Here is an 11,649-nt window from a genome sequence, read left to right on the forward strand (position 1 = left end):
TCCTATCTTTTATCTCATATATATTATTTCAATTTAAAAAATTGTTAACTTTAATTTTAATTTTTTTAAAAAACATTTTTTTGCTATATCTTTTATGGATATCCATAATGCGCGCGCTACATATATATACTGCACATCATACATACATATATATCTGTGTGTGTGCATGCACATGCTTTTAGATATGTTGACATGGTCTTAGCTTAGTTCATCGTTCATTTGATTTGTTTAGACTCGTTCAAATGAGACAATTTAATACGAAGTCTAATTTAAAACCGATTGATTATCATTCCTGAATCATTATCAACTCTCCAGGAAATCAATTATCTATCTGTATCCAAGTCTTCAAATTCATCGAGCAATATTTTATTTTATTTAGGCATATTTCCGTAGTTCCATCGTCAATATTGTTGTAAAGCTGTTTGATATTGTTTATAATTATTGTCAAATGAAACGTTTGTTTTCCGAATTTCTTTCAGATTGCGTTTGGATTGAAGGATTTTAAATCGATGGATTTCGATTGTATTTTATGATTAACAATGAAACAATGGATCACATGCATTTTAAATATATGCACTATTATTTACATATTAGTTATCTGAAGTAAAATGTATTTCAAATGATTTCATTATTGGATGAACTTGAAATCCATCGTAATTAACATAAAATACTACGTGGACATGAAAAGAGTGAATTTGAAATTTATGATTTAAACACAAAAATACATTTGAATATATTGAAATCAATGGTTTTGAAATCCTTCAATCCAAACACAAAAGTGTATTTTGTTCCATGATTTCATGAAATTTGGAGGATTTCGAATTAAAAATCTCTTCGAGTGTTTGATAAAAGATGAGTGTCTTTTGTGAGATTGATATCTTCTTAGGTGATATAACTAAACGAAATCCTAGCAAAAATGAAAAGGAATGAGATTTTTTAGGATTTAGGTTATATAAATAAAATAATTTTTTGTAACTTTCGAAACTTACAAAATATCATTTTCTCAAAAATCAATACAATTAATTCGCACACATTTCCTCTCAAAAATAAATTAAATTCACACACGTGTTATCATACATTTGAAAAAATGTTTTAAAATCGATTATTTTAAAAATTGTGTAAATTCTTTAATTTTCTTTTGGACCTCAATAATTTTTAAATATTTAAACTTTATTTATCATAGTTTTGATAGCTATATCTCAATTTATTTTTTATGAAATTTTTTTTTTATTGAAAAATTTATTTTATAAAAAATATTTTTTCCTCACGTTTATAAATCATTTTTCTTGTGTATAATATATAAACGTACACTATATGAGTATTAAATTTTATTAATAAAGAAGAGATTTAAAAATAATAAGTAAAACAAATTCTTTTTAATATCAAATGATATCGATTAACTCTCAAATTCAATTCTTAAATAACATTAACCAAACTTCATAATGGAAATATGGAATTCTAAATCCATGGATTTAAAATCCAAGAATTAATTTCTAGCGCCTTTATTATCAATATTCAATGTCGAGGAGGTTACAACCGTATGAAACTAAGACTCACATCGTCTAATTTAGAAGTTACATTAGTTTAATCATTTAATAATTACGACTGCTGCTCAAATTAAATGTGATTAGTATCACAAGTAATACTGAAAAATTGAAATGTATATATATATATATTGACATTTTTCATTCAGCATGTCCTTATATGATATTAAATTTAATGTATAGAAAATCGATCGAATTTTTTTAGAAATATGCTCTCGCGAGTCTCGTCTTTCGAAATATACACATTCGAAAAAATGGTTTAGTACATACCACCCGCAGGGCACTACCTTACGGGTGACGTGTAACCCCATGATTGGTCAAAATTAGTGGGTCCCACGTGAGATCCATTGATTTTAACCAATCATGAGCCGCCACGTGACCCACAGGATAGTACCCTGCGGGTAGCATCTACTCAACCCGAAAAAACTTTGTATTAAATCAGTAGTACCTAATTTTCATAAAATTCATGCTGCAATTTTATACTCGGAAATATTATATTTATTTCACTAAGTTATTTATTTTTTAATCAACTTTTTGAATTTTTTTTCTGTGTAATCGAGTTGTTGGTCCTCTTTGCCAAACAAATATTGGGTTGGGCTCGGTCCACTGTTTTCAGTAACCCAAATATTTGGACATTGATAGCCCAACAAGGAAGATGATTACGTGTCACTTGTGGTTTATATTACTTTCCCATCCCAATGAAAACCCCTCACAACCACAAAAAATACCTGAATTAACCGTCATTGAAAAAAAAATACATTAATTAATGAAAAATAATCCAAGCAAACGCCAGCTTCCGCAGGCAATCAAAGAATTCCTATGATTTCCCAGTTTGATGTTTGATTGATTTTTTCAGACGAAACCGCTGATTCATTAGAGTTCGATGGCTACTGTGGCCACTGGTGCTGGTGTTGGACTCGGGGGAGTGAAGCTTCAGCCCTTCAATACGAAACCCCTCTCTTCATTTCTTGGCAAGAAGCTAAATATCAAGCATCTTGCTAAATCAAGAGGAGCCGACAAGAGATTCTCCACTTCTAAGGCCAGGAATATAGTGATTTTTGCTTCGGCGGGCGAAAGTTTCAATCTTGTTCATGATCTGTTTCTGGGTGTTGGAGTGGGACTCCCATGTACAGTAATGGAGTGTGGGGATATAATCTACCGAAGCACTCTGCCCAAGTCAAATGGGATTGCGGTTACTGTTCCTGGGGTGATTTTAGCTCTGGGTACACTTTCTTATCTCTGGGCTACTCCTGGTGTGGCGCCTGGATTCTTTGATATGTTTTTTCTTGCTCCTGCGGAGAGAATCTTTAGGCCAACTTATAAGAAGGTCTCTGAAATGAGTGTTTTTTTTCCTTGTTTGATGAGTTTATGATTTATTGATTATGATTGTTTGTGGGTTTTGTGATTTTTGATTTGTGGATAAATCGCAGGATGACATTGTGTTGGGGAAGAAGTTAGGCGAGGGATCTTTTGGAGTGGTCTACAAAGCTTCAATGACTAAGAAGTCTTCAAAGGTTTTTAATTTGACAAATCTCTAGGAAACATTACAATTTCCCCCCTATATTTGTGTATGACATTCAGCTGAATAATTGTGCTTGAATTCCATTGTGATGTTTCTAATATGTGTGATATCGAGCCATGGATCATGTTAAGTTTTTGGTGAAAGACTTAGAAAAGTTATTTACTAATATTGCTCATGTTTTGTCCAAAGTATAATGATGTAGTCCTGAAAAAAGCTACTGAATATGGAGCCGTGGAGATATGGATGAACGAGCGGGTTCGAAGGGCCTGTGCTAATAGCTGTGCTGATTTTATATACGGCTTTCTTGAGGTTTCAGTTACTCCAGTATTTTTGCTCCGCAGCTTTGTAGTGTGACGTTGAATCTCAATTCAAAACTCTTTACACTTTATATTTCAGAGTTCTCCTAAGAAAGGTGCTGAATATTGGCTGCTATGGAAGTTTGAAGGAGAATCCACGCTTGCTGATTTAATGCAGAGTAAAGAATTTCCTTACAATGTTGGTACCTTCTTGGACTATCTTTAAGAAATTATTAGAATGCGATGAGAAAATGGTCTCTTTGTGCCCCAACCCTTGGTTTATGGAACTTGTTCCGCCTATTGTGCTGTTGAATTAGTGTAGTTAGTAACTATGTGACAGTATTCATTTCCATTCATCCCAGATCCATGGAATTCGTTTGGCTGGATAAAAACTTTGAATTATGAAATTCACATTTCCCAAAACTTAATCGGCTTCATAGCCATTCCATTTGGCATGACCTTTGAGTTTTATGAGGCATTAATGTTGGTTGTAAATTGATTCCTGTCCACTAAAACTAAGAAACGTTAAGCATGTAGCCTCGTAAATTTCAAGTTATAGATGTTTATTCCTTGGTTTTTGATTGAATGCCACCTCTGCTGGTTGTAAAGAAAGTACAAAATCAATTTGAATGTGCCCCATTAGTTGTTTTTTTTATATCAGCTTCAGCAACGTTATATCGATGAATGGTAATATAAAGGTTGTGTGTAATCCTAATTACTATCTACTGGATGCTACCATGGTGACTTTGAGAACCAGACATTCACGAACAAAAGATCACATGATTTTACTTTTGGTAGCTTTTGGACAAATTTGGTACGTTATGGCCTGCAAAGTAACCAATGCGATAGTTTGTATCATACCAAGTAGCCGATGCAATACTTTTCTGGTCATGTTTAGACAATATTCTAGTCAGATTCTATGCTAGAATTGTCATATTTTCAAGATCCTTCTAGAGTAAAGGGCAAATACGCGACAACGAACATAGTGCACAGTGACATATTTGTTAAAAATGTAGTTGCTTTAGTTCACGCCTGTGCATGGTTATGTCAAGCGACTTTGTTATCTACCCTCGTTGAGCTACATAGCGACATGATGTCATCCAGACTTGATTTGAAATCTCCCTCTAAATTTCCGCTGATGGTCACACTGTGGAAGTAGATCGAGTTGCATTTCCTTGACAATCCTTAATAACTCATTCCCCCCAGAAAATCACTCACATTCTGCACATTTCTTATATATGTACTGCAGTGTTGTTCAAGAGAAGATTTGACTTAGAACTAATAACTGTAACATGTGAAAGTATTCCATGTCTGCACTTCCGGAATGTGGAGTAATTGCTGGAAAAAATAAAATGGACTTCTAGACTCAAAATATTATCTTCATCCCAGTTGCATTGACATTTGCAACCAAATGATCTATTGCCATTTTCAGGTGGAAGCATTGATTCTTGGAGAAGTTCTGGACACACCAAAGGGACTAGAAAGGGAAAATAGAATCATTCAGACAATTATGAGACAGCTCTTATTTGCATTGGAAGGTCTGCACTCTACGGGGATTGTCCATCGGGATATTAAGCCCCAAAATATCATCTTTTCTGAAGGTGACGGCACCATCACAATGATCTGCTCACGCTGGATTTTTGCTAAAATATTCCTCTTTTACCGGAAATACTTTTCGTTAATGACAATATTGTGGCAGATTCTCGAACATTCAAAATCATAGATCTTGGAGCGGCCACAGATTTAAGAGTTGGTATCAATTACATCCCTAAGGAGTTCTTACTCGATCCAAGGTACCTTTCTTGAAACACAGGATTGGTTTCTGGTTATATTATCAGTTGTAGCCAGTTAGAAACAAAGGTCTGTGGCATGTATGTCTTTGTAATGATTGAAATAGGCAATTTTCATGGTTAAGTCTGATAATCTATCAAATCCACTTAAAACCATTTGTACTGATAAAGGTAGATAACAATCTATCTGATCCTTCTTATATGAGGCGCTAACATTTACATTTAACGATTTATAGTTCAACGTATAGTTGAAAATTGATTGGTTATTTATCTGATTCTTTTTCCCTATAGATACGCTGCACCTGAACAATATATTATGAGCACTCAAACCCCCTCAGCGCCCTCACTACCTGTTGCCACTGCCCTTTCCCCTGTTCTATGGCAGGTTTTCCATCAAAATTCTCTTTATGTAATATAACTGTTGACCAATATTTCACATGCATATCCATTTTGATTCTGAATTCTTCTATCAGTTGAATTCACCAGACAGATTCGACATCTACAGTGCTGGTTTGATATTCCTACAAATGGTAAGTATGTTTGATGAATGATCCTACTGTAGGCCAATACTATCATTTATAAAGATTATTTTTTGGAATATATTATACTGATAAATGCTATCATGATTGTTTGACACAAGATATTTTTTTAATGCAGGCGTTCCCAGCATTGCGAAGCAATAGTGCCCTCATACAATTCAACCGCCAACTTAAAAGATGTGATTATGACTTAATTGCATGGCGAAAAACCGTAGAGCCACGTGCTAGCCCTGATCTTCGACGTGGATTCGAATTGTTAGATTTGGATGGTGGAATTGGATGGGAACTTTTAATGTCCATGGTTCGGTACAAAGCTCGACAGAGAATCAGTGCAAAGGCAGCCTTGGCACATCCCTATTTTGACAAAGAAGGTCAACTGGCTTTGTCGTTCGTGCAGAGTCTAAGGCTACAACTTATTCGAGCTACACAACAAGATTACAGTGATGCTGCAAAGTGGATTATTCAGCTAATGGCCAAGTCAGGAACTCAGAAAGATGGTGGCTTCACAGAAGCTCAGCTCCAAGAACTCAAGGTTTGTATCTAAACTATTCATAAACTGTAAGTACTAATTTACGTCGATATCCTTTGGCATGATCATATAAATACTTCTCAAGAATTTGAATAATTAAAACCAAAGATCCAACATAGTGGCCTTCCAAATTCATGCAGTCATCCCAACCTCCCCTTTGTCCCGCATTCCTCCGTCTGCCTCTGAATTTGTAGGTATTTATTGACTTTCGAGATGTAACAGGAAGTCGCACCAAAGAAAAAGGCGAGCTTGGAGAGGAATGCACTGGCCTCAGCTCTTCGACTTCAGAGGAAGATCATCCGAACAATAAACGAAAGTGTCGACGAACTGAATGAGCGTAGGAAGAGCTTATGGTGGAGCAAATGGATCCCGAGAGAGGAATGATTTTTGTAAAATACACCCTTGGCCTTTTTCTGTTCTCCCATGTAAATTTTGTGCAGTTTTCACGTCTAATACCATGCTGGTTGGGTACCAAATAATGACAGAAAGAAAAACAATTAGTATTGACAATAGAGATAATTAAATATGAGATGATAAAGGTTATGTGCTTTCATAATTACTTACGAGTATTAAACAACTTTATTATATAGCTTTTCCTATCATTACTCGGCGTATGCAGCCACTAAATAAAATTCTCTTATCAATGAATTATATACATCTTATTACTGCATAACACCATTTACATAAATTATTAAATTATATCATAGATTGCATGATAAATTAATGTTAATAAAATGGAAAGAGTATGAACATCAAGTCGACTTTAGTGGAGCAAATACCGCATATAATTTTTTTTTGTGATATATACGTTAATAAAAATAAATGATGAATTTATTTTGGCTACCTCGAGCTCGAAGGCGTGATGAGTTTTGGGCTGAGCTGGAATTCTTGTGTACAATTTTCTATTAAATTAAATACGCATATATAGATAGAGTAGTAGGTAATTGCAATGAATGTATTATATTTATTGGGAAAGTATATATATAGAATGTATTTAATTGCATATATTTCACGTTGGTCAACCATTTCGGCTGATGTAACCAGAAAGTATGACTAGCTAGTACATTCATTCTAGGGGTGGACATAATTCGGTTAAAACCAAAAAAACCGATTGAATCGAAAAATTCGGTTTATTTGGTTCGGTTTTTTTGGTTTTTCGGCCAGTTTCGATTTTAAAATGTATGAAAACTGATTTTTCGGTTCGGTTTTCGGTTTTATGCCCCGAAAAAAACCGAAAAAACCGAACCGACCGAATTTTGATTAAAATAAAAATTTTAATGGATATTGACCATTTGGCATTAAAAATGGGCCTTTTTTAATCACTTCTATGTTTTTTTCTTACAAAAAATAAGCCTATTTTAATTAAATATGATTTTTATAAAACTTAATAGTCGCTTTATTGTTTTAATTGAAGTTCATATTGTTAATTCTAATGGAATAATTTATGTTTTATTGTTATTAGTTCTCTATTATGTATTACATGCATCAAGTGAGATATCATTTTAGTTCTTAAATTTTTTTTAGTATTAACCTTTTTATATTTTGGTTTTTATTTTAGTTTTAAATCCATAATTATTTTAAACAATTCATAATTTTCTTTGTCCCTAACTAATATATGCAGTCGTGCAAAATAAATTTAATTCATTACTTAAACCCGTATAAAACCGACCGAAAAAATCGGACCGTATCACAAAAAAAACCGGACCGAACCGTAATAAAATGGTTCGGTTTCGGACCAAAGATTTTAAAAACCGAAACCGAAAAAACCGAACCGTAATAGAGTAAAATCGAACCAAACCGGCCGATGCCCACCCCTAATTCATTCTATGCGAATTAATATATATATATATATATATATATATCTCCATTTTAATTATATAAGTCATGTATTATTTTTGTCCCAAATATATAAGCATATATTATATTTAGTGATATTTTTACACTTTTTTATTAATATATCTTTATTAACTATACCTTGAAAATTGTGCAATCATTTTTACTTTTTTAGAAAACATTAGATACAGATAAAATAAGATGTTTGTATAAAATTTGTTTTTCCGATATTTTTTCTTAATATGTGTGAAAAAGATAATATTATATATAATCGGGACGAAAAAAATATAATATCAAGCATTAGACATTTTAAGATGGTTTTCGAGTATCCAAAACGCTAAACAGTGACCTAGCTAAAAGCACTCACACTATGGGTTAAAGGGTCAGAAGTTTTCCCCCTAATTAAACCGCCTATATAATACTCCAGTTGGGGGTCTGTTAGGGAGCAATGAGCATGACATAAATATAATTATATATACATGGACATCATGTACGTTATTAACAATCACAAGTCCAGAAGAAACTAGTCAAATCCTAGGGTTTGCTGAATGTGTTTGATCTGCTCATGAACTATCGACGAGTGCGACTGCGCGAATAGTTGAATTAGACGTCTCATGCATGCCTTCTCTTTGGATTTAATTCGGATGTTGGCCGAGTGTTTGGGATATATATTCAGAAATGTTTGTCGCTAAGTATTTTGCGAATTTGCACGATCCTAATTATCAAGAAGCTAATTAAGGGTGTGATTTTAAGGTATCATATATATATAAATATATATTCTCAAAAAATATATATATATTTGAGTTCTTTATCGATTTTATTTTAAATTTTTTGCTGGATAAAAAATTTGGCTCTACTTGAGGGATCGGAGGGCCAAACGATGCATGAACCAAAAATCCTGTCAATTTTCACAAGCGTGTGCTACTTTTCTGATTCAATTTGGTTGCTTTCGCAGGAAATTTCATATGACAGAGACATAAAGCATAAAATCCTAGTCATTTTAGCACCCCCACATAAAAACTGCAACAATTATCTACTAAACCTATGACACCTTATCCTTCCCTTCTAGATTTAACATTTGACCTACCTATACACATAGTCCAATCAATATTTTTCTCCATCAGAAAATAAAAACAACATTTATGTAATTTTTTAGATTTTTATTAAAATAAACACTAATTTTATCATTTTTCCAAACATTTTAGATAATCCTTGTGATTCACAACGTTTACAAAATATTTATATATCATGATATTTCACAACAATCCACACTAGCTATAATATTGTCCATGATGAGGTAAAATACTAAGTTAAAATTCAAAATTAAACCATATATATATATATATATATATATATATATATGATACAAACTATAGAAGATGAACGATTTTATTTTCTAATAAAAAAATGATTATATAAAGTTGAATCATTTATAATTGTGGCACACTGGAACAAATTCAAGCATTTTTTCACTAAAAAAAGAAAATTTAAAAAGTAAATCAAAGTTGAACACAAAAACAAAAGTCACAAAGGTACATTTGAATATTTAAAAAAAAACCTCACCAAAAATAGTTATTATTAATCTCTCGCCCTTTATTAATAATATAGATATGTATATGTGTATATGTTAGTACATACCGACATACGTACATACATGAGATGTGATGTACATGGTTGGCCGTAAAAGAAAATGTGGTGAATAATTGGTGTCATCCTACTCGAACTCGATAAAATTACAGTTAGTTAAGATGTAAAATTTTGAAGTAGGATCGAATTCGAACCCACTTCTCAATTATTCGATGGTTGAGTTTAGGTAGAATGTCAAATAATAAATAAATATTTGGCTACACATTTTTATATAGTTTAGTTTAATTTAATTTAATTTCATCACTAGCTCCAAATCCAATAATTGTAATATATATTTCAATCATCAACTCCAAGTTACAATACATAGCCATTAATCAACGGAAATATGTTGCCTGATACAAGCCACTGCCGACCCACTATGCCGGTTGGTATACACAACAAATATGGGGACACAAATATTCAATTCCACTTATTATAGGTTTCATGGCTTCCAGTAAATTAATGGAGCTAGCTGATGGAATTATATATATTGCATGGATATATATAAGTTATAAATTATATATAATATTAAATAAGATAAGCATATAATGATAATAGCAAGGAGACCATTGTACACACACTCTGACAAATTGGAATTTCATCATTGTGGGCAAACAATTATATTAAATGGACTGAGAAAATAAAATAAAATAAAAACACAAGACGTGATTGATTTTATAACATGTATGTTATCAAGAATCTAGAATTACGTGTGAAATCTTGTCTTCCTTTCGATTTTTCCAACTGAATAATGAATAATATTATTATTCCGTTGGGGAAAAAAAACCCAATAAGAGTTGATTAATTGAATTTGAAACAAGAACAACTAGCTAGCGACTCTAACTAATCGAAATCTTGTATTTAATTAGTACAAAAACTAATGATTTTTTCTCGTGGATAAGATCTAATAAAAATAAGTAGAAAATAGTGTATAATTCAAGATAAAGAAACAACTCGCCCCCAAGAGATGTCTAAGTTGATGAAATAGATAAATATTTGACCATTAGTAGTCATGTGTTGATTCTCCTTACCATTATTTTTTTGGACTAGTCTATCACATAGATCTTTTCCAGTATGATCTATTTGACTAACGTGATTTACGAACCATTGTTTTAATTCAAAAGTTTATTTAATGCGCACCGAAAGATAACCGCGGCTGTTTTTTTACGTCATTAAAAAAAAAAACCAAATTGTGTGCAAGTTGAGTATGGTATTTTAATGGTGGGAATGGAATCCCAAGTGGAGAGGGGACCCATGGGAGGAATTGTCCGTTGAGCTAGGGAGCACTCGCACGCTCTTTCATGTCCCGTCCTTTGCCCCACCACTTCCCCCAATCAATTACAAATTAAAGTCCCCTCCTCCTATTTTTACTCTATAAAAACATCGATCGCCTCACACTTATTGTAAACCACTTCAAAACTCAACTTCTAAGGAAAAAAAAAAAAAAATTCATCACTCCCTTTCCTTTTTAGGCTCGTTTCGAGGTGCAAAATGAAGTTGATTGGTGGCGAGAAGAGAAGGATTTCGAGTAGAGGGCTCGGACGAGTCCTTCGAGAGCAAAGGGCTAGGCTTTACATCATCCGAAGATGTGTTGTCATGCTTCTGTGTTACCACGATTAAGATTCAACCCTTTGTCGATTCGGTTGAGTTTGTTTGTTCTTCTTCCCGATAGTCGGAACGACAATTAATTCGGATACAACAGCTCGAGGGTACGTTTAACTCCACCAAAGAACAAATATCGGTTGATCTTGGACCTAATTCACTCCATTGGAAAGATGTGTCGAGGATTAAAGAGTTCTCTCTGTATATGCTCACGTTTTGATCCTTGTCTTTCTGTAGGATCGCGGTGTAAATATCAGAAAAAGATTAGTCGAAATCTCAACAATTTTGTACTAATTGGCCTTATGGAGCCATTCTTGTACGTATGGGATAATATACCAATTTTGAATTGAAATTTTCATTTTGATTCA

At 33.0% G+C, this 11,649-nt stretch overlaps 2 protein-coding genes across 2 annotated transcripts; both read left to right on the top strand.

Annotated features, from left to right (window-relative positions):
• Positions 1–2,278: 2,278 nt before the first annotated feature.
• LOC140872542 (serine/threonine-protein kinase STN7, chloroplastic) lies at positions 2,279–6,808 on the top strand. The gene is made up of 10 exons (XM_073275410.1): positions 2,279–2,871; positions 2,975–3,058; positions 3,256–3,375; positions 3,463–3,561; positions 4,795–4,963; positions 5,062–5,155; positions 5,444–5,537; positions 5,626–5,682; positions 5,810–6,223; positions 6,443–6,808. Exons 1-10 carry the CDS (start codon positions 2,428–2,430, stop codon positions 6,602–6,604), a joined length of 1,737 nt encoding a protein of 578 aa, XP_073131511.1. The 5' UTR covers positions 2,279–2,427; the 3' UTR covers positions 6,605–6,808.
• Positions 6,809–11,061: 4,253 nt separating this feature from the next.
• On the top strand, positions 11,062–11,649 carry LOC140872663 (small polypeptide DEVIL 4-like). The gene has a single exon (XM_073275552.1). It carries the CDS (start codon positions 11,171–11,173, stop codon positions 11,297–11,299), a length of 129 nt encoding a protein of 42 aa, XP_073131653.1. The 5' UTR covers positions 11,062–11,170; the 3' UTR covers positions 11,300–11,649.

Source organism: Henckelia pumila, unplaced genomic scaffold (genome assembly GCF_033568475.1).
Source record: "Henckelia pumila isolate YLH828 unplaced genomic scaffold, ASM3356847v2 CTG_466, whole genome shotgun sequence".
In the NCBI taxonomy this organism is placed as follows: Eukaryota; Viridiplantae; Streptophyta; class Magnoliopsida; order Lamiales; family Gesneriaceae; genus Henckelia; species Henckelia pumila.

What these genes read in the sequence shown, in the direction of transcription:
- LOC140872542 (XM_073275410.1), top strand. Translation starts at nt 2,428, where the DNA reads ATGGCTACTGTGGCCACTGGTGCTGGTGTTGGACTCGGGGGAGTGAAG. An exon ending in TTTCCCCTGTTCTATGGCAG is followed by an intron (nt 5,538 to 5,625) that starts GTTTTCCATCAA and finishes TTCTTCTATCAG; the next exon opens with TTGAATTCACCAGACAGATT. An exon ending in CTCAGCTCCAAGAACTCAAG is followed by an intron (nt 6,224 to 6,442) that starts GTTTGTATCTAA and finishes GAGATGTAACAG; the next exon opens with GAAGTCGCACCAAAGAAAAA.
- LOC140872663 (XM_073275552.1), top strand. Translation starts at nt 11,171, where the DNA reads ATGAAGTTGATTGGTGGCGAGAAGAGAAGGATTTCGAGTAGAGGGCTC.